Below are 22,845 nucleotides of genomic sequence, written 5' to 3' on the forward strand. Positions count from 1 at the left end.
GCTCTGACCAACGTGGTGTCTCCAATGGGGGATAAAGCTGGTGCGGTTCATGAAGCTGTTCCTGCAGTTGGGGCATGTGCAGGGCTTCTTTTACTGGTGCCTCCGTTGGTGTTTTGTCAAGTGAGAGCTGCTGGTGAAGCTCTTCCCACACTGGGGACACTCGTAGGGCCTCTCCCCAGTGTGGATGCGCCGGTGGGTGACGAGGGTGGAGTTGTGCTTGAAGCCCTTCCCGCAGTCGGGGCAGAGGAAGGGCCTCTCATCCGTGTGAATGCGCTGGTGCTGGAGGAGCTGAGAGCTGGTGTGAAACCTCTTCCCACACTCGGGGCACTTGTAGGGCCGCTCCCCACTGTGGATCATTTGGTGGATGTTCATTTGGGTCTTCCTACTAAAGGTCATCCCACATTCCCCGCAGTTGTATGGCCTTTCCCCAGTGTGGATCCTCTGGTGGCAGATCAAGAGAGATTTCTGCCTAAATCTCTTCCCACATTCCCCACATTCATAGGGTCGTTCCCTGGTGTGGGTCTTCTGATGGGAGATCAGGTTAGAGTTCTGGCTGAAGCTCATCCCACATTCCCCACACTCATAGGGCTTCTCCTGGGTGTGGATCCGCTGGTGCCTGATGAGGTGGGAGTTGCGCTTGAAGCCCATCCCACAGTCAGGGCAGCAGAAGGGCCTCTCATCCGTGTGAATGCACTCATGCAGGAGGAGATCAGAGCTGGTGTAAAACCTCTTCTGACACTGGGGACACTCGTAGGGCCTCTCCCTCTCCCCAGCGTGGATGCGCTGGTGGGTGATGAGGGTGGAGTTGTGCTTGAAGCCCTTCCCACAGTTGGGGCAGCGGAAGGGCCTCTCCTCAGTGTGAATCTGCTGGTGCTGGAGGAGACTGGAGCTGGTCTGAAACCTCTTCTGACACTCAGGACACTCGTAGGGCCTCTCCCCAGTGTGGATGCGTTGGTGGATGATGAGGGCAGAGCTGCAGCTGAAGCCTTTCCCACACTCCCCACACTCGTAGGGCCATTCCCCAGTGTGGATCATCTGGTGGCTGATCAGGGTGCTGCTCTGCCTGAAGCTCTTCCCACACTCCAAGCACTTGTGGGGCTTCTCCCCATCATGAAGCTGCCCATGGACCACCAGCTCTGAGCTCTGGCTGAAGCTCTGTCCACCTTCCTGGCTCAGGTTGGGTCTTTCCTCCTAAGAGCACCCTGGGCTGGGTTTGGAGCCCCTCCTCCTGTGGGATCTCTGGGGCTTTTCCTCCCCATTGGATTCCTGTGCCCTGGAGCCACTAAAAATGGCCTCTTCCATGAGGTTCTGCTGTGGGGATTTGTCCTCCCTGGTCTCCATCCTCACCTCCTTCTCTGGGGGAGGAAGGACAAGGGGAGGATGGGATTTGCCTCCGTGCCACAGGGAAGGGGAAGGAGATCCCCCCAGTGCATCCCCAGCAGGACGGGGTTGGCAGCAGGGTTGTCCTGCAGCCGGGGGCTGTGCTAGGCTGGGAGATGGAGCAGGAGAGAGGGGGAAAGGGGCACTGACTTCCTCCTCACCTGCCTGCGTGTCCCGGGGCTCCTTCCTCTTCCTTGCAGCCTCCTCCTCCATCTGGCAAAGGTTTGGGGATGTGAAATCCTGTTTTGGGAGGAAAGCAAGGGATGAGCGCATTGAATTTTTACTGGTTTGAAGACAAACCTTGGGGAGAGTCTAAACCAGAATTACAATTTAATAAGAAAAGAAGATCAAGGCAATGATACAGAAACACTGCCTTAAACTGACAGAGTCAGGATATAACCTGACACCCTGTTGGTCAGGGTGGTGGCAGCAGTCCCATTAAATGGTGGCTGCAGTCCTGTGGGAGTGATGAGCGTGATTCTGTCCAAGCAGTGATCCTGTAGAAGTGTCTGGTCTTCCTCTGAAGGTCCAGTGGTGGTTCTGGAGCTCTTGTCCTCTGGGAATCCAGTCGGCAAGCTGCTCCTGGTGTTGCAAGGCTCAGCTTATATCCAGGTAGGAATGCTTGGATCCTCCCCCTGGGCGGAGCATCCCACAATGGGAAGATGGAATTTTATCAGTCCTGAAGTGACACTCAATGGCCCATTCCCAGAAGATATCTCCCCTGGAGGGCGTTATCAGGGCTGAGTCATGGAAGAGATCAAGAACCCTGCCCCACCTGTTTATAGCAGTTGATGAAGATGGGCATTGAAAACATGCATTTGGTTCCATCTTACATTGCAGCCTGAAACAGTGGGGGAATCCCTGCTCAGGGGGTGAACACCACCCCCCTTACCCAAACTGGCTCAGGTGTAAAACCCCCACCCCGGGAAGGCCACACACACAGGGGACAATGTCACACTTGCCCTGCCCCAGGGGAGGTCTCTGTCCCTGTCACTCCCTTGCTCTTCCCCCTTTACTCTTTCTTTCCATCTCTCTCTTTACCCCGCATTTACTGTTCAATAAAATCCACTTTGGATTTGGTCTCATTAGCACTTTAATTGGGGCAGAGGCATCTCTCTAACAATTTTACTAACCTGATTGTGATATTATTTTGGCACAGTGAGTTCAGGGCACTGTTCTCTGACCCCAAGTGACTTTGACAACAGCATTGTTCCCTCCTCTGAGGAGGTTGTGGTTCTCTCTGGAGGAACTCTTGGAAACTTGGACGCAGCTTCCTCTGAGCAACTTACAGGAGAACTGATGAGGAAAATGGCTGTTGTCGGTGGCCAGTGTAAAGAAAATATTTTGATGCCCTTTCTTGAACAGCTTGTTAAAATCACTGGAGGAAAGGGAGAAAAAATACCAGCGAAACTAACAAGGTTCATTCACCCCAAGGTGAGGAACACAGGGCTGCTGAAAGTCTCAAAGAAGCCCAGCTCAAGCAGCTAAATTCCCAAATAACTCCCAAATTCACAGGCTGGTGGGCTTTGCCAAGTGTGAGAATCATTTGTCTCATTGTCCCTGTCACCTTTGTGACAGCTACACAGAGCTTTCCCTTCCTTTTCATACTCTATATTGGGCCGAATTTCCACCTTTCTTTTATCAGAATGCGCCAGCAGCGGAGCTGGAGCTGTGCAGAAACCAGTGGAAATTGGAATTGCCACAGAATTGCTTGTACTTCAGTTTATTAATGTTTGGGATTTGTTTGCATTTCCATCACAATTGTGTTTAGGGAAGAGCAACTTCAAGGCATTTTATGTAGGGTTAAGTTTGATTTCTGTCAAGAAACAATTTTACTTTGTCCGGTGCCCAGTGGATGCTCAAGGGGTCTCTGAGCCTCTCACACTGGGGGATGCTTGGGAGGGGCTTGGGAGGGTTTGTCCCCATCCCTGTGACCCCAGGCCATTCCCCAGGGGTGTCCCTGTCCCTGTCACCCCAGGCCATTCCCCAGGGCTGTCCCTGTCACCCCAGGCCATTCCCCAGGGGTGTCCCTGTCCCTGTCACCCCAGGCCATTCCCCAGGGGTCTCCATCATTCTCACCCAGGGAATGCCTGGGGGGTCTCCCTCCCTCTCTCCCCTGTGCCAGGGGGTGCTCGGGGCAGTCTCTGTCCCTCTCAGCCCAGGGGATGCTCGGGGCTCTCTGTCCCCTGGCCCTGGGGGATGCTCGGGGGGTCTCCATCCCTCTGGCCTCAGGCAATGCCTGTGCAGGGCTGGGCACCAGGGGCTCTGTGTCCCTCTCACCGCTGAGGCTGCTCGGGGCTGGGGGGGCTCTGCCACCTTCTCACCCCTGGCGAGGCCGGGGGGGTCTCTGTCCCTCTCAGCCCTGCTGGGACCCCACCCAAACATCATCGGGGTCACAGGGACAGAGACACCCCCAAAGCCCCAGAAGGGCTGAGCCTGGGATTTGGTTTGGGGCTGAGGATTTAGGAAGGGGCTGGAATTGGGGCTGGGCTTGGAGTTGGGGCTGAGATTTGGATTAGAGCTGGGATTGGGGTTAAGGCTAGACATGGGATTGGCTTTAGGGCTGGGGTTGGGATTGGCTCTGGGGCTAGATGAGTTTGGGGCTGGGATGGGATTAAATACAGAACTGTGAGTGTGTCTGAACATGGAGTGAGATTGAGACCAGGATCAGGGTCAGGTTTGGGACTGAGCTCACCCAGAGCAGGACAGGAGGGGATGTCAGTGTGGGAAGGTTTGGGGAAAATACTGATTTGGGGAGAAACAAGGTATGAATGCCTTGGGTTGGGGATTCCTCCCACCCAAGTCCATCTCTAGAAGTCACATGATGTCCATAAAAACCTCCAAAAATCAAGAGTGAATAAAAAAAGCGCCACCAGGAGTGTCCCATTTCCAGTCTCATCCCTCTGGGGTTCTGGTGGTCCCCTGTCTCTGGGCTGTTGGGGATCCCATGGGTCCTGGGGATCCCCCCCTCTCCAGGGTCCTGCTAAGGGATGCAGGTGGATTTTGGGGTCCCAAGGTCCCTCTCTCCAGCCTCCCCTCAATCCAGCCTCTTGGGCTTCCCCCCTCTTCCAACCACCCTGTCCTGCTTTAGGGCAAATTTGGGAGAAAACCTCCAAAAGGAGTTTCCTCTGGAATGCAGATTCAGCAGCCCCACCCTCAGCCAGTTCGGGAAAATATTTCCTTGGATAAAAGTGGAAAAAAACACTTTATTTAACAGGCAAAGCATTCACCAGCACAAAAATTGAACAATATTAAGCAATAAAACCTCCTGCTGCTGGAAAATAGGTGACAAACTCCGAAAGTCCCTCCTTGGGCTGGGGCTTGGCTCACTCAGTGTCTTATCAGTCTCTTATCACTCTCTTATCAGTCTCTTATCAGTCTCTTATCAGTCCCTCCTGTATTGGAAATGCCGCGACCCAGGCTCAGCCCAGTGGGCCATAGGTGGGAGATGCCGGTGGTGTTCTGCGTGTTCAGTCCAGAGCAGGTTTAAACAGCTCCAAAGAAAAAGAAAAACAATAGTCCAGGGAACTTCTCTGCCTCAGAGAGCTAAACACTAACTAAAAGCAAAGGAGAGCTCAGTCCTGCCCTCTGTCCATCCAGGAGCCGGAATGTGGAGGAGTGAGTGCAGTGTATGAAAACAAACTGCAGCTTCTTCCTCCTCCCCTTGGCTCTCAGAACCAGCCTTAAAGGTGCAGAACTCATTTCTGGGCTAAACGGACCGATGGGGCACGAGCATCATGAAGTCACCCCAGGACGCGCCCCTGTCAGGGTCAGGGGGTCCCGTCCCCGCCTCATCTCTGGGCTGCCGGGGGTGCCCCAGCTCCGCTATCGCCCCTTCCCCTCTCCCCGCCCCGGGGGTCCCCCATTCCACAGCCCCGGCTCTCACGGGGATCCCCAAAACCAATGTCCCGCCCCGTCGGTACCGGGCCATCCCCACGTGGACCCCCCGGGACCCTCCCGAGGGGCGATCGCGGCTCCTCTGCCCCCGAAAAAGCTCCTCTTAGGGAGCCCGGAGATATCCGGGGCTCGAGTCCGGGATCTGCCGGCTCCGAACACGCTCCAAAAAAATCCTCCCAGAGACCCCTGGCTGGAGTTATTTGGGAATTGAGCTACTAGAGCTGGGCTTCTTGTGGGACTTTCAGCAGCCTTGTGTTTCTCACCCTGGAGTAAATGAACTCTATCAGTCACTCTGATATCATTTGCTCCCTTTCCTCCAGTGTTTTTAACAAACTTTTCAAAGAAGGACAACAAAATATTTTCTTTTTCACTGGCCACCCACGACAGCCATTTTCCTCATCAATCCTCCTGTAAGTTCCCCAGGAGGAAGGAGGGACTGTGTCCAAGTTTCCAAGAATTCTTCCAGGAAGAACCACAACCTCCTCAGAGGAGGGTACCATGCTGTTGTAAAAGGCACCTGGGGTCAGACAACAGTGCCTAAACTCACAGTGCCAGAATAATGTCACATTCTGGTTAAGAAAATTGTTAGAGAGATGCCTCTGCCCCAATTAAGGTGCTAACAAGACCAAATCCTACGTGCATTTTATTGAACAGTAAATGTGAGGTAGAGAGAGATGGAAAGAAAGAGAAAAGGGAGGGACAGCAAGGGAGTGAGAGGGACAGAGACCTCCCCTGGGGCAGGGCAAGTGTGACATTGTCCCCTGTGTGTGTGGCCTTCCCGGGGTGGGGGTTTTACACCTGAGCCAGTTTGGGTAAGGGGGGTGGTGTTCACCCCCTGAGCAGGGATTCCCCCACTGTTTCAGGCTGCAGTGTAAGATGGAACCAAATGCATGTTTGCAATCCCCATCTTCATCAACTGCTAGAAACAGGTGGGGCAGTGTTCTTGATCTCTTCCATGAATCAGCCCTGATAACGCCCTCCAGGGGAGATATCTTCTGGGAATGGGCCATTGAGTGTCACTGCAGGACTGATAAAATTCCATCATCCCATTGTGGGATGCTCCGCCCAGGGTGAGGATCCAAGCATTCCTACCTGCATATAAGCTGAGCCTTGCAACACCAGGAGCAGCTTGCCTACTGGATTCCCAGAGGACAAGAGCTCCAGAACCACCCCTGGACCTTCAGAGGAAGACCAGGGCATTCTACAGGATCACTGCTTGGACAGAATCACGTTCATCACTCACACAGGACTGCAGCCACCATTTAATGGGACTGCTGCCACCAGCCTGACCAGCAACAGGGTGTCAGGTTATATCCTGACTCTGTCAGTTTAAGGCAGTGTTTCTGTATCATTGCCTTGATCTTCATTTTCTTATTAAATTGTAATCCTGGTTTAGACCCTCCCCAGGTTTGCCTTCAAACAAGTACAAAATTCAATGCGCTCATCCCTTGCTTTCCTCCCAAAACAGGATTTCACATCCCCAAACTTTTGCCAGATGGAGGAGGAGTCTGCAAGGAAGAGGAAGGAGCCCCGGGACATTCAGGAAGGTGAAGAGGAAGTCAGTGCCCCTTTCCCCCTCTCTCCTGCTCCATCTCCCAGCCCAGCACAGCCCCCGGCTGCAGGACAACCCTGCTGCCAACCCCGTCCTGCTGGGGATGCACTGGGGGGATCTCCTTCCCCTTCCCTCTGGCACGGAGGCAAATCCCATCCTCTCCTTGTCCTGCCTCCCCCCGGGAAGAAACTGAGGATGGAGACCAGAGAGGAGAAATCCCCACAGCAGAAACTCATGGATGAGGCCATTTTGAGTGACTCCAGGGCACAGGAATCCAATGGGGAGGAAAAGCCCCAGAGATCCCATAAGAGGAGGGGCTGCAAACCCAGCCCAGGGTGCTCTGAGGAGGAAAGACCCACCCTGAGCCAGGAAGGTGGACAGAGCTTCAGCCAGAGCTCAGAGCTGGTGGCCCATGAGCAGCTTCATGATGGGGAGAAGCCCCACAAGTGCTTGGAGTGTGGGAAGAGCTTCAGGCAGAGCAACACCCTGATCAGCCACCAGATGATCCACACGGGGGAATGGCCCTACGAGTGTGGGGAGTGTGGGAAGGGCTTCAGCTGCAGCTCTGCCCTCATCACCCACCAACGCATCCACACTGGGGAGAGGCCCTACGAGTGTCCTGAGTGTCAGAAGAGGTTTCAGACCAGCTCCAGTCTCCTCCAGCACCAGCAGATTCACACTGAGGAGAGGCCCTTCCGCTGCCCTGACTGTGGGAAGAGCTTCAAGCGCAACTCCACCCTCATCACCCACCAGCGCATCCACGCCGGGGAGAGGGAGAGGCCCTACGAGTGTCCCCAGTGTCAGAAGAGGTTTTAAACCAGCTCTGATCTCCTCCAGCATCCGCAGATTCACACGGATGAGAGGCCCTTCCGCTGCCCTGACTGTGGGATGGGCTTCAAGCGCAACTCCCACCTCATCAGGCACCAGCGGATCCACACCGGGGAGAAGCCCTACAAGTGTGGGGGATGTGGGATGAGCTTCAGCCAGAACTCTAACCTGATCTCCCACCAGAAGACCCACACCAGGGAACGACCCTATGAATGTGGGGAATGTGGGAAGAGATTTAGGCAGAAATCTCTCTTGATCTGCCACCAGAGGATCCACACTGGGGAAAGGCCATACAACTGTGGGGAATGTGGGATGACCTTTAGTAGGAAGACCCAAATGAACATCCACCAAATGATCCACACTGGGGAGCGGCCCTACCAGTGCCCCGAGTGTGGGAAGAGGTTTCACACCAGCTCTCAGCTCCTCCAGCACCAGCAAATTCACACGGATGAGAGGCCCTTCCTCTGCCCCGACTGTGGGAAGGGCTTCAAGCACAACTCCACCCTCGTCACCCACCGGCGCATCCACACTGGGGAGAGGCCCTACGAGTGTCCCCAGTGTGGGAAGAGCTTCACCAGCAGCTCTCACTTGACCAGACACCAACGGAGGCACCAGTAAAAGAAGCCCTGCACATGCCTCAACTGCAGGAACATCTTCATGCACCACTCCAGCTTCATCCCCCATTGGAGACACCACGTTGGTCAGAGCCCTGGTGATCCATGTTCCCTGTGATCCATGCTGGGAAGACACCTGTTTCTTTTCCTGCCCCTGCCAATGACATGATGTGGGGTTGGAGAACATGGGGGTCTGGCCATGGCCCTGTCATTACATTCACTCCCACCTCAGGTCATTGCCAGGGGCAGGAAAGGGACTCTCTCTCTCTCCCCCTGAGGAAAAGGGTGTCCTTTCCAGACAGGAGGAAATACATTGCCAGGAAGAACTAGTTGTTGATGTTGTAGTTTTTTCTGTAAACAGTTTTATTTATCCCTTCTGTTATCAATATTGTTTCTGTTCCTCTTTGTTCTTTATCTCGTTGCTGTTCCCAATAAATTGTTCTTTTCCCAGCCTGGGATCTTTGCCTTTTGTGCTTTCCATGGGAGGCGGGAGGGCAGCGAGGGCAGCGCGGTTTTAGCGGGAGCAGGAAATTGGGGAATCCCATTCCTGAAGCCCGGCCCGTGGAAACCGAGCATCCCAGCTGGTGCCAGCCTTGGTGGCCATGGAAACCACCTCTGGCATGGGGTCTCCATGGAGCTGCCAAGGGACTGAGCATAGCAACAGGGGGCTGGTGATGGTTGCTATGGAAACTGCCCATAGCAACAGTGGACTGGTGATGGTTGCCTACTAAGGATCAGATTTGTCACAGGCCCTCAGAAGGGTTCCATGGGGACTTTCCAAGAATCTCCAGGCTGTTCCAGAGCTGGAATGTCACAGGCAGAGACAGGGGCTCCATGGAGACCTCCCAGGCGTTTCTGGGATGGTAAAGAGCCCTGTGGTCAGAGGCAGTCACAGCCATTCCATGGTGACATCCCAGGAGTTCCCAGGATGCCAAAGAGCCGGGATGTCCCAGACACTCACATGGGTTCCTGTCATGGGCACAGTGGGAGCTTCAGGCAAAGTTTATTAGAGAAGCTTCTGTTGGGTCACGAGGTGCAGAAACGATCCCCAATGCTTCCCATAGATCCCCATATGTCACTCTTGAATCAGTGTTCCGTGCTTTCTTTCCAATGGAAAACAACCATCCTTATCCTCCAGGTGTCCATGTCTGAAATTGGGATTCCACCTCCAAAATTCTGTATATCCAAGGGTTGCTCCCAGGCACAATCTGCCAGTACCATCAAGCCTGGGTGGCCTGGACCTCTGGTGGCTGCCCCTGCAACACTGGGGCTGGGTCCTTCCCTTCCCATGGAGATCACTGGGACACTGTGGGGACCTCATGGAACCAAGGGGATCATTGTGGCACCACTGGAGCCCATGGAACCAAGGGGCCATGGTGACACAGTGGGGTTTCATGGAACCCAGAGACCATTATGGCTCTGTGGGGCCTGATGGAACAATGGAGACCATTGGGACCCTTCAGGGCCTGGTGTCACCAGGGGGGCATTATGACACCTCATGGAAGGGCCTCATGGAAGCAAGTGACCATTGGGACACTGTGGGGCCCCATGGAACTGAGGGAACATGGAACAGGCCTGGCTGGTTTGGCCTCCCAGGGGCCACCTGACAGGTCTGGCTGATGTTGGGATGTCAAGGGCTGCCTCTCATCAGCTCCTGGAACACTGGGGCTCTGTGCTTTTCTTGCTATAGAAAAGAACCATCCCTCTTTGTAAATGTCCATTGCCAAAATTGGTATTCTCTCAAAAAATTTTCCTATATGCAAGGGTTTCTCTCAGAAAAAAACCTGCCACTTCTGGCTGCCTTGTCCTCTGGTGGTCACTCTCTTCTGCCTGGCAAACACTGGGGCTCTGTTCCTTCCTTCCTATGGAAAAGAATGAACATTCATGTCCAGGGTCCATGGCCAAAATGAGAATTTGGCTTCCCAAATTCCACATGTCCAAAGATTGCTCCCAGACAAAAGTAGCCAGGACAGACAGGTCAGGCTGGCCCTATCCTCTGGTGATTTTCTTATATTCTGAGCTGAATGCTTTCAGTTGAAAACACCTTGGGGAGGGCCCAGAGATCTCCCAAGAAGTGTTTTTGAGGTCTTGGGCACATGAACACTACATATGGACAAAGGAACTCTGTGCTCTGTGATGTTGTGAGGGTTTTGCATCACAGAAGTGATGTTCTAAGAGAAGCTGCTAGCAGTTTCCTCCGTGTCTGACAAAAAAACCAATCAGTAATCAGCTTTGAGAATTGACAATCTGTTAAACCACGAAAGAAACTGTACACGCCTCTGTGAAGACACATGTTAAAGATGGGAAAGCCTGGGAGGGTCTCTTTCCCTTCTGGCTGGCACAGAGGTAACAAGGCTGACCCGGCCCCGTCTCAGCCAGGCCGGGCCGGGCGGCTCCTGCCGTGGGGCCGGGCCCCTTCCCAGGGACCCCGCCAGGCCCCATCGGCTGCTGGGCAGGGCAGGGGAGGCCGCGGGGCCGAGGCCGGGCCGGGCCACGGCTGCAGTTGGGAACATCTGGGCCCTGCTGAGCCCTGCCCCGCCGCCAGCCCGGGCCCAGCCAGGATCCGCCGGGCCCCAGGAGCAGCCCCGGGCCGGGCCGGCTCGGCCAAGATTCTGCCACCCTTGGGCTTCAGCCGCAAGCCCCGGGCAGGGGCAGGAAAAGCCATCGGCCCCGGCCGTGCTGCTGCTGTGCTCTGGCCTGGCTGCTGAGGTCCTGGCCCTGCCCCAGCGCGGCCCATCCTGACACAGCCCCAGCGCAGCCGCTGCAGAAACCTCCATCGTAAAACAGCTCCGGCCGCAAGCACCGAGCCCGGCCGGGGGCACGGAACCATCTGCAGGCCCCGGGTGAGAGATGAACTCTTTCAGTGCTTCCATCCTCCCTCCAGTGAGAGAAAAGGACAAACTGCAGGCACACAGAGGAGCAACATGAAGACACCGAGGTCGCTGAAGAGGAAGTTGAGCCCCAGATGGGAGGGATGAGGAGATGCCTTGATCTGGGGGCTGAAATCCTCTTGTAAAGCTATGGGGAAGGATGTAATTGATACATCAGACTCTCTTTTTCCCTATAACTAATTTAAAATATGGGGAGATGACTTGTTCAGCAAAAACCTCCATGCTAAAGTAAGCAAATGATAAGTAGCTGTGATCCCATGAGCAGTTTAAACAGAGAAAGAGAGAAGAGTAATGAGATCCTGTGGTATCAGGGAGAGAAGAAGAAGATCTCTGTTCTCAGAGATGAAGATGATTTCAGAAATAGGTGAAGAGAATCTTTGCTCTTGAACAGCTCATCTTTAAACTCAAACCCCATAAGTTGACATTGCCCATAAACACAGCTGTGGGGAAAGCTGTGAAAAATGGGAGGGACTTCACAATTGCAGATTTTCTGGGCACCTGGTATTCATGGGAATTGAGAGCCACGAGAGAACTTTTTTCTTATGGAGAAGTCTCCATAGCATGAAAGAGAGACTCCTCTGCCTAAGTGAACTGAAGAAAGACTGTTCTAGATGGTGTAAACTGACTGAAACTTTCAGGTTTTGTCTCCTTACATTGTCAGTAAGAAAGAAAAGGTTGTAGGGAGAGGAGAAGTGTTCAGATTCTTATTATTCTTTCTTCTATTCACTGATAATAAACTTTTCAATATACCCCTTTAAAATTTTGAGCCTACTTTGCCTTTCTCCTAATCCTATCTCACAGCAGGAAATGAGTAAATATATTACAGTGAGTGCAATGGTAATTAGCCAACACTGATCCCACTGCACGAATAGATGCATTGGCTGAGAAATCTCAAATTAGCAAACCAAACTCACTCCAGATACATTCCTGATAAACTGCATTAGAGCAGAGGGAAATCAAGGCGGAGCCATGGTTTGTCAGGACTTGCTGCATCCTGATGAGCACTGTGGTGCATTTGGAGCTGAGCCCTGGAACCTCAGGGCCTGAGAGGAGATTGCAAAAACCTTTCCAGGAGTCAAAGTCAGAGGAAAACCCCAAAGTGTCTCAGAGCTTGAATGGGTCAAACTGAGGTTCATCCCCAACACAGGCTCCTCCTGGACTCCTTGGAGGAGAGAACTGGAGGCCAGGATTGACCAAAAACCTTTCAGAGTCTCAATGTGGAAAGGAAATTCCAAACTACCTTAAAAATTTTGAGAAGCTCAAAGCATTACTGAGCCCCACTGAGTGCCAATGCAAAGCTCTCCAGGGACTCATTAAAGCAGATAATTGGAGCCATGATTGCACAAACCTCTCACAGAGTCTGTATCAAAAGGGAAACACCAAGTACCTTCAAATAACTGAAGTACCCTGAAGTATTAATGAGCCCCAGTGAGTGTTGTTACTGACAAAGCCTCTCCAGGGACTAATTACAGCAGATAATTGGAGGCCATGATTGCACAAACCTCTCAGAGACTCCAAGGCAAAAGCCAAAGCCAAAGTCCTTTGAAAAAGCTGCAGTCCCTGCAGGGAGCATGAAGGAGCCCCCAGGGCCATTGCTGAGCAAGGCTCCCCAGGGACTCCTTGCAGCAGATCCTTGAGGCCACTGGGATGTGGGCTAGGGGGGGATGCTGAGGGCAGCACAAGGGGCTGACAGTGCCCAGCCTGGCTGGGGCTGGGCCAGGAGGCCCCAGGGCCTCAGGACAAGGTGTCTCCTCCCAGCCCTTGCTGGCACAGACCCTGCTGTGGCCCAGGGCACCAAGACTTGGCTTCTCTTTGTCCCCACCTGTCATCACTGCCTGCAGTTCTCTGCTCTGCCTGGGACCTGGGGACACTTGCTCAGTCGTGTCCCTCACTGGGACCATTAAAAGTCCAAGAAAGTTTGGAGTTGGATTCTGCCTTGGAGCTCTGGAGAGGTTTCTTCAGCTCCCTCTCAGGGCCTGAGCACAAAGCCCCAGAGGCTGATTAAAGTCCTTGTGCTGTGTCTGTGCTGCTGAGCTGGGCTGGGCTCCTGGCACAGAGGCAGCTCCTGCTCACCAAGAAGAGCTTCAAAAGCACATTTCTCTGGATGAGCAGCTCTTGTGCCAGCCCAGCAGGGCTGGGGCACTGCCTGCAGCCAGCCCGGGCACAGCCCAGAGGCACAGAGAGCTTCAATCAGTCAGGGCTGGGAAGGGGCTGAGAAGTGCCTGGGGCACAATCACTGCCAGCCCTTGGCACAGGAACCTCTGGCTGCAGGACAATGCAGCTGCAGCTCCTGGAGCCATCTCCTGCAGCTGGAACATGCCAATGCCTGCAGAGCCTGTGAGTCCATTCTCTGCTTGTCTCTTGTGCAGAGCAGCCAGGGGTGCCCAGGGCTGTCCTGCAGAGCAGGGTCCTGCAGCCCAGGGCGCTGTGCTGGGGCAGGGACTCTGCTGCCTGCCAGGGACAGCTCTCAGCCAGCCCTGGCAGCTGCTCCCAGCACTGGGGGACAAGATCTGGGTGGGGGGAGGCAGCTGGTGAGGCATGGAAGTGTTCTCCTTGTGTGGGGAGGATGCTGCATTGTTCAGGGCTGCTCCCAGCATGGCATTTAACTGCAGAACATTTCCAAATAGATTATACAGGGTGCACAGTGAGGCAGGGGCTGCATAAAGGGGAAAATCCTGCTTTTTTATTCTACTGCTCAGGGTTGCTGGTATGGGAAACTGCTCATAGATATTATTCTCCCAATTCAGGTTAATAAGAATAAAAATTTTATTTCTCAGATCTTACAAAACAACGGAGTTATAGAAATCAGCACAGGGCCCCTCACAGGCAGCATCAGTGTTGCTTTTCCAGCCTCCTCAGGGTTGCTCTGACGTTGCCATCAGAGCCTGCAGAGCCAGAGCTGCCCCTGGGCAGTGCCTGAGCTGGGAGGGCTCTGCAGGGCAGAGCTGAGCCCCCAGGGCTGGGCTGGGCTCTGGCAGCACTGGCAGGGCCCAGCCCTGGGCACAGGGAAGCAGCTGCTGGCAGGGACAGCTCCAGGCAGCAGAGCCCTGGGCAGGCAGTGGGGGGAAAGTGCCCCCAGGCTGTGCTGGGATATTTCAAGTCCTCTCCAAACCCAACTATTCCATGATTACTTTTCTTACAGATCCTCATGCCAAGGCGACACAGCAAATGTCGAACAGCAGCTCCATCAGGCACTTCCTGCTGCTGGCATTGGCAGACACGCGGCAGCTGCAGCTCCTGCACTTCTGCCTCTTGCTGGGCATCTCCCTGGCTGCCCTCCTGGGCAACGGCCTCATCATCAGCGCCGTAGCCTGCGGCCACCACCTGCACACGCCCATGTTCTTCTTCCTGCTCAACCTGGCCCTCGCTGACCTGGGCTCCATCTGCACCACTGTCCCCAAAGCCATGCACAATTCCCTCTGGGACACCAGCAACATCTCCTACACTGGATGCGCTGCACAGCTCTTTTTCTTCCTGTTCTTCATCTCAGCAGAGTTTTATTTGCTGACCATCATGTGCTACGACCGCTACATGTCCATCTGCAAACCCCTGCACTACGGGACCCTCCTGGGCAGCAGAGCTTGTGCCCACATGGCAGCAGCTGCCTGGGCCAGTGCCTTTCTCCATGCTCTCATGCACACAGCCAATACATTTTCCCTGCCCCTGTGCCATGGCAATGCCCTGGGTCAGTTCTTCTGTGAAATCCCACAGATCCTCAAGCTCTCCTGCTCACACTCAAACCTCAGGGAAGTGGGGCTCATTGCTGTTAGCTCCTGTTTATCATTTGGCTGTTTTGTGTTCATTGTTTTCTCCTATGTGCAGATTTTCAGGGCTGTGCTGAGGATCCCCTCTGAGCAGGGACGGCACAAAGCCTTTTCCACCTGCCTCCCTCACCTGGCTGTCGTCTCCCTGTTCCTCAGCAGTGTTATCTTTGCTCACCTGAAGCCCCCCTCCATGTCCTCCCCATCCCTGAATCTGGCCCTGTCAGTTCTGTACTCGGTGGTGCCTCCAGCCCTGAACCCCCTCATCTACAGCCTGAGGAACCAGGAGCTCAAGGCTGCAGTGTGGACACTGATGACTGGATGGTTACAGAAACATTAAACTGCTGGCCAATTTCTGAAAACTACTTGTAATAAAAGTCATCTTTGATACTTCTTGTTGGTTTCATCTTGGAGATTTTTTTTCTTTTTTTTACATTTTTCAGATTGTCCAAAATGAAATGTTAATGTTTCTGCCATGTCTCATTTTTATTCTCTCCACATTCCTTGTGGCCACAGACTGTGTCAATGAGGGGCTGTGCTCTCGGTGCCTTTAAAGCAACTAAAGGATCTCCCAGCAAAGTTTTTTCCAGAGATGCCCTTTTGTTGCCTTCTCTGGAGCTGCAGCAGCAATGTCTGTGTGCAGAGCTGGGGGCAGATCAGTGCTGGCACAAAAGCTCTGCTCCTGCTGGCCACACCATTCCTGATCCAGGCCAGGAGCCATTGGCCTTCTTGGCCACCTGGGCACACTGCTGCCTCATGTCCAGCCTGCTGTCCATCTGTCCCTGCAGGTCCCTTTCTGCCTGGCTGCTCTCCAGCCACTCTGTCCCCAGCCTGTAGCACTGGGCCAAATAGCAGGGCCTGGCACTTGGATTTGTTAAACCTCACGTTGTTGGATTCATCCCCTGGATCCAGCCTGTCCAAGTAACTGTGCAGAGCCCTCTGACCCTCCAGCAGATCAACACTCACATCCAGCTGTGTGACATTTGTGACGATGTCCTTGGTTCCATGGGGCCCCTCAGTGTCACAATGGCCTCTTGGTCACACCAGGCCCTGCACTGTCACACTGGCCTTCTTGGTTCCATGAGACCATGCAGAGTACAATGGTCTCCTTGGTTCCGTGGGGCTTCACAGTGTCACAATGTTCTCGTTGGTGCTGCAGTTTCACAGTGGACTCCTTGGTTCAATGGGGCCCCAGGGTGTCACAATGGCCCCATGGTCACATGAGGTCCCACACTGTCACCATGGTCTCTGTGCTTCCACAAGTCCCCTCAGTGTCACAATGGACTCCTTGTTTCCACAAGGCCACACAGTGTCACAACGTTCTTCCAGATCCCTTGAGGCCCCATCGTGTCACAGTGGCCCCTTGGTTACACAGGATCCTGCAGTGTCACACTGTCCCCTTGGTGCCATGAGGCCCCACAGTGTCAGAACGGCCCCTTGATTCCACTGGGCCCTGCAGTCTCCCAATGGTCCCCTTGGTTTAGCAGTGTCAAAATGGTGAAACCCCTTGGTTACACGAGGCCCTGCAGTGTCACAATGGCCTCTGTGGTTCCACGAGGACCCAGAGTGTCACGGGGCACTCCCTGGGTCCATTTGGCCCCACAGCACCACCATGGACCCCTGGTTCTGTGGGGCTGCACGGTGTCACCATGGTCCTCTAAGTTCCACGAGGCCCTGCAGTGTCACAATGGCCCCAGAGTGTCCCAATCATCAGAGAATGACAGAATCAAATAGGCTGGAAAAGACCTTTGGGATCATCAAGTCCAAGCAATGCCCTAATAGTGCCTTGTCACCCAGACCGTGCCACTGAGTGCCACTGGAGAGGGACAGTGACTCTGCCACCTCCCCCCTGGCCAGCCCATTCCAGTTCCCACTCACCCTTTCTGTGAAGAACTCCTTCCTATTGTCCAGCCTGAGCCTCCCCTGGTGCAGCTTAAGGCTGTGTCTTCTTGTCCTGCCCTCCAGCAGATCCACACTCACACCCAGCTTGGTGCCATCTGCAATTTGTGAATGCTGGACTCGATCCCCTCAGCCAGACCATCAGTGAAGATATTAAACAGGACTGGGCCCAGCACAGATCCCTGGGGACAGCACCAGTGCCTGGACACCAGCTGGGTGCAGCCCCATCCCCACCACTCTCTGGGCCCAGCCTCCAGCCAGCTCTTAAATCTCCCAGCCAGGAGGGAACCTGCCCAAGCCGTGGGCTGCAGCTTTTCCAGGGAATGCTGTCAGAGACAGAGTCAAAGGCTCTGCTGGAGTCCAGGCACACAACATCCACAGCCTTTCCCACATCCACATCTGGGTCACCTGGGCATAAAAGGAGACCAGGTTGGTCAGGCAGAACCTGCCAGCCCTAAATCCACGCTGGCTGGCTCTGATCCCTGGGCCATCCTGTGGGTGCCCTGTGGTGGCACTCAAGGTGATCTGTTCCATAACCTTGCCGGGCACCCAGGTCAGGCTGACAGGCCTGGAGTTCCCCAGCTCCTCCTTCCAGCCCTTCCTGGGGATGGGCTCACACTGGCACCTCCAGTGCTCTGGGCCCTCCCTGCTGAGCCAGGACTGATGGTAAATGATGGAGAGCAGCTTGGGGAGCTCATCCACAGCTCCCTCATCCCCCTGGGATGGATCCCATCTGATCCCATGTGAGATCTCAGCACATCGTTCCCGATGTCCAGAGATGCCAGGAGAACCCTTGGGGGTCTCGGAAATCCTGGAATGTTGCCAAGAGTGTTTGGTGGCTTGATTTTGATCCATCCACAGAAGTAACAAGAGTTTGAGGACAAGAGAATCACTTTAGAGTAAAAGGTGTAAAAGAGACACATTTAGAGGGTGTGATATAAACTTTAAGGTTTTTGGTACAGGGGGGTTATGGAGACAAGATGGAGGGATCAGGGCGTGTCTCGTCCTTCTTCTTTCTTCTTCTTGTCCTCCATCTCCTGTGATGATGTTGGCACTTGGGGATTGGTTTCTGGTGAAGGTGCACTTGCTAACATGGGTGAAAAGCATTGGGAAATAAAGGTAAATATTGTGTACGTAAATTTTAGTATAAAAAGACATGACCGCCCCGTGGGTGGTCAGAGAGTGCCTGTGACTGCTTGCAGATCAGACCTCTGTTGGGCAGACAGAAAATTTTGTAGATAAGAAATAATAAACAATCAGAAGACCGAAAAGCTGAAGAGTCCAGACTCATCCTTTGCATCGCGTGCCACCCAAGAACCACTCTACCTGTGTCGGGGCAGAGACAGACAGCCGAACCCGACATCTGGCGTCCCTGGGTGGGCACCCGGCGGCGACCCGGGAGCAGCTCGGCAGCGACCGGCGATCCAGCAGCATCCAGCAGCACTCGCTGAGCCACGGTGAGCTCTGCTGTGCACCTCTTGCACAGGGGCAGCCTTGAAGCAACGAGTGGGCAGCTCCCGAGCTGGACTTATTCCCAGGAGAGCACTGATAACTCCTCGGGAAAACAGCCAGAAAGCAGCCAGGAGAATCTGAAAACGCAGCAGCCACAGAGGACATCGCACTCCACTTCGGCCGAAGAAAGTTCATAGCAGAACAGCCCGGATCGGAATCGGAAAGGCGCCTCCAGATCCATCTCCTGTGACCTGCAGGCAGAGACCAGGAGCCTTCGGACTGCTCTGACGACATAAATTCGGTGAGAAGGTCAAGAATTAAGAACATGGGGGGTACACTTTCCCAGAAACAAATAGAGATTCTGTCCGACCTACAAGGCGTGGCAGACACACACACTAAGGGGATCCCAAAGAAAAAGCTTAGAGAATTATTGCTGTGGGTGCGGTGTAATTACCCGTACTCCAAAACAAGGTTGTTATTTGAAGTAGGCTTTTGGCAAGAAGTTAACAGACATCTATATTTTCTAGCCATCAATGAGGATAAGACAGCCTTAAAATTGCTGTCTCCAGCAAGAATTATGTTAGAGGCGACCTTGACTCAATTTAGGGGGTCGGCCAGGCAACAAGTTGTTGCGAGTCCCACAAGGGCAGAGGGAGCAGAGCAAGGCTCCAAGCAGAGATTGGCTCTGATCTCAATTGGCCCGGGGGAAAAGGTGCCCGAGAAAAGAGGACAAGGAGAAATGGCATTGCCTTCAGTCCCACCATCCCGAAAACCCAAGGGAACCCTAAAGCACCCTGAGACCCCAGAGAGTGCAGGGGCTTCAGACTCCGACTCAGACACTGATGATACCATTCCGCTCCCTGATGAAATGAGGTTTTCTCCCAGTGATATCGAGGAAGCAGGCCACTCTTTAGGAGTGTACCGTCCCGATTCGCAGGAATCAGAGGGGGAGGAGGTGGAAAACGTGGCGGAGTTGGGGAGGGGGGTTCAAAGGGAACAAGCGGGGAGGGGGGATGCACTCTCTCGCGGCAGGCGCGGCGGCGCGGAAGCGGCGGTGGCCAGCGGGGGGGGCGTGGAGGCGATGGGGGACACGGGTTTCCGTGCGGCTTTTGCGAGCGCAACGCCGAGAGCGGCGGCGGCCACCTCTGGAGCGGTGCCAAGAGTGCGCGGGTCGAGCAAAGCTCAGGGAATGGCCGGGGAGACCTCTCAAACCAGCGCGGCAGCGTCAGACACGGGCAGCAAGGGCGGAGCAGCTGCAGAGCTCCGGCGAGCTGCTGTGGAGGGACGCAGGAGACGCGCGGTGGTGACGTCAGACCCAGAAGTCTGGACCCGGAGATCGGCTCGAATCGCAGCGAGAAAGGGGACACCCGCGGAGGGGGGGCTGCGCGCTTCGGCGGGGGGTGTGGATACAGCGTCAGAGGAGGAGGAGAGAGGGGCAGGAACAGACAATAGGGAGGAGACTTCGGAGGTGGAGCGGGACGGAGACAGTGACGTCAGTACAGGGGAGGCAGAGGGCGTCCCCGAAGGCACGCATGCGCGGGAAGTGCCGGCGGAGAGAGGTCGGGGGCGGGTCCGATCCTCTGTGACGTCTGGGGCAAAAAGGAGGGGCCATGCTCGGGGTTCGACATCCCGGGGCTCCACCCCCTCTCCGGGACCGATGCCTTTAGCCTCAAACCCTACGGTTCAAACCCCTTCCACTCAAAAGAAACGCTCAAGTATTCAGCCCTCAATGCCAGCTCAGTCAACAGCCATGCAAACTCGGTCTCAAACACGGTCGCGAGCGTTGCAGTCTGCTGAGCAAAAACCGATGGAGTTCGTGTCGTCATCAAGGTTGTCCAGGCAGGCGACAGCGCCACCTCGTGGAGGGACGACCACATTGCAGGACACGTCGGACCTGCTCGACAGCGCCACCACATCACCTGCTGGCCAAACTGCAACAATGCAGCAATTTTTTCCAACAATTTATAAAAAGGAAGCCACATTAAAGAAAATAAAAACAACAACAACACAACAAAAGGATAATATTTCATCAACTTCAGGATTATATGAAGTTGAAGACAGTTCAGATGAAGCACAGCCTCAAGGAGAAGAAATGATACACATTACAGCAAGAGAGGGAATTCCAGCATGGATGCTTTCAGCAGCGGAAGCAGCAAGGAATCTTCTGCAGTCTTTTGATGCAGCCAAAAGAACACGTTCAAGAGAGCCTCAAGTTTCTTTTCCGGATTTAGGACCGAGACTGAGGACTTCAAGTCAAAGAACATGGAGCGAAGGATCACCAAGAGCCTCCACGATTCCATTGTGCAGGCAATGGCCAATGGAGTTTCCAGAGGATGAAGAAGAACAACCAATAGAACCAATAGACTGGACAGAAATTAGAAATTAATTATCAAAAGAAAAGGGTCTGATCAGAGGATCAGGAGACATTATAATGCCAGTGACATATGATGCACAAGGTCAAAATCCAAGGTGGGAAAGGCTGGGTCACGAGGTGATCAAGGACTTATCAAAGGCCATTCAGAACAATGGTCTGAATTCGCAGTTCTTCAAACAGCTCCTGAAGGGGACATTCAATACGTATGATTTCACGCCATTTGACATTCGATGTCTTGTGTCGATGATTCTCACTGACACACAAAGTCTTATCTGGGACAGAAGATGGAGAAGATATCTCACAGAGTTGAGAGCCAGCTATCAAGGTGGGCCCAACGCGAACCTCACAGAAGCACAGTTGGCAGGAGATCCTCCAGATGACAATCCAGTGGAGCAAGCAGCACGGCTTCCACGACGGGTGCTGAATGACATCAAAGAAGCAGCACACAAAGCGATCTTGCAGATTGCTCCGGCGGGAGTTCCGGACGTCCCACTCTCATGTGTCAGGCAAGGTCCCACAGGACCATTCTCATCTTTCATAGATCGACTCTCGCAAGCTGTGGATCGACAGGTGACGATTGACGAGGCGAAGCAACCTCTCACGGAAAGTCGAGCTTTCGGCAATGCCAACCCGGATTGTCAACGGGTCATCAGCGCAATGCCAGGACGGCCATCCTTGGCAGAGATGGTGGAGGCATGCAGCAGAGTGGGAACACCTCAGCACGTCGCGTCGATTGTGAGGGATGAGCTGAGAGGAGAATGGGGAGAACAGATAAGAAGAAACCCGGAGAGGCAGTCAAAAGATCAGGACAAGGTAGTTGAAAAGATGCTGGAAAAGGTACTCCAACAACAGAATGAAAACATAAATAAAGTTCTTGCAACCATCCAGAAGAAGAACAATCCATCAGGAGGACAATGCTACAAATGTGGAGCGTTTGGACACTTGAAAAAGAATTGTCCACATGCACACGCCCAAGTGCAGACACAAAAACCTGCAAAGCCACTTTGTGCGCGGTGTGGAAGAGGAAGACACTCTGTGAAGCAATGTTTTTCCCAGACAGACATGGAAGGGAATCCTTTACCACTTCCAGGAAACGGGAGAAGGAGCGCGCCCGCAAGCCGTCAGCGCGCGTCGACACAAGTGATGGCGGTGACACAACAACCAACAGGACAATCATCGGGATCGTCAAGGAGACGCCCTCAGCAAACTCCTCAGTCGATTCTCAAGTGACCCAGAGCTCCTTCCACCAGGAGCACAGTGCACACTGGCAACTTCCAAATTAATTTGCTTTCTGGATGAAAGTCATGCGGAGGTTCCAACAGGGATCCGTGGAGATTCATACAAAAAATAAGATTTCTTAAAAATAGGACAGGACAGGAGCAGAATCCTTGGACTTACTGTTTATCCATCAGTTGTTTCCACAGACAAAAAAACGGAATTGACAGTTCTAGCAAAAGCACTTCGTCCACCATTGACCATGGCAGAAAACACTCAGATCGCGAGAGCTTTTGCTCTGCCACCACACGCCATTAAGTCATGTCAATCTTCGATGAAGAAGGGCTTCCTTTGAGGGAACATGTCGAAATACATACCACATGGGTAAAACACATAGGTCGAGATCGACCCACGCTCACATGCCAATTAACTTGTGGAGACAGAACAATAGAGGTCAGAGGCATGCTCGACACAGGGGCAGATGTCACCGTAATATCCTATATCTTTTGGCCTCGCAGCTGGAGCTTGATTGCGCCCTTGGGATCTCTCTCAGGCATAGGGGGAGTTTCTCTGTGTCTGCAGAGTGAGAATGCCATCGTTGTCACGGGACCAGGAAACAAGACGGCGATCATTCGTCCTTTCGTTGTGCAGAAGCCAATCACAGTTTGGGGACGAGATCTCTTGGCACAATGGGGCATGAAGATCGAGGTGGATTTTTAGTCGGGGTCACTGCAGCACTCGCCACATTGAAGTTGACTTGGAAAACGGATGATCCAGTCTGGGTGGATCAGTGGCCCCTGGAGCGAAAAAAGTTGAGTGCGTTGAAAACCCTGGTCCAAGAACAGTTGCAGAAGGGACACATCAAGCCAACAAACAGCCCTTGGAATTCTCCAGTGTTCGTCATCAAAAAGAAGCTGTCAGGCAAATGGAGGCTGTTGCACGATCTCAGGAAGATCAATGAAGTCCTCGAAGACATGGGACC

At 53.7% G+C, this 22,845-nt stretch overlaps 2 protein-coding genes and 1 pseudogene across 2 annotated transcripts; 2 read left to right on the forward strand and 1 right to left on the reverse strand.

Annotated features, from left to right (window-relative positions):
• LOC143692646 (uncharacterized) overlaps window positions 1–10,438 on the forward strand; it is a 62,755-nt pseudogene extending 52,317 nt beyond the window's left edge.
• Window positions 91–5,777, reverse strand: LOC143692572 (uncharacterized). Its single transcript, XM_077172821.1, has 2 exons — window positions 5,757–5,777; window positions 91–1,191 (listed from the first exon to the last, which is right to left on the reverse strand). Exons 1-2 carry the CDS (start codon window positions 5,775–5,777, stop codon window positions 91–93), a joined length of 1,122 nt encoding a protein of 373 aa, XP_077028936.1.
• Window positions 10,439–14,330: 3,892 nt separating the features above from the next.
• Window positions 14,331–15,263, forward strand: LOC143692647 (olfactory receptor 14A16-like). The gene has a single exon (XM_077172895.1). The coding sequence runs from the start codon at window positions 14,331–14,333 to the stop codon at window positions 15,261–15,263; it is 933 nt and encodes a 310-aa protein (XP_077029010.1).
• The last annotated feature ends 7,582 nt before the right edge of the window (window positions 15,264–22,845 follow it).

Source organism: Agelaius phoeniceus (genome assembly GCF_051311805.1).
Source record: "Agelaius phoeniceus isolate bAgePho1 chromosome W unlocalized genomic scaffold, bAgePho1.hap1 SUPER_W_unloc_2, whole genome shotgun sequence".
Taxonomy (NCBI): domain Eukaryota; kingdom Metazoa; phylum Chordata; class Aves; order Passeriformes; family Icteridae; genus Agelaius; species Agelaius phoeniceus.

What these genes read in the sequence shown, in the direction of transcription:
- LOC143692572 (XM_077172821.1), bottom strand. Translation starts at nt 5,777, where the DNA reads ATGGTACCCTCCTCTGAGGAG. An exon ending in TGGTACCCTCCTCTGAGGAG is followed by an intron (nt 1,192 to 5,756) that starts GTTGTGGTTCTT and finishes GGGTGCTCTTAG; the next exon opens with GAGGAAAGACCCAACCTGAG.
- LOC143692647 (XM_077172895.1), top strand. Translation starts at nt 14,331, where the DNA reads ATGTCGAACAGCAGCTCCATCAGGCACTTCCTGCTGCTGGCATTGGCA.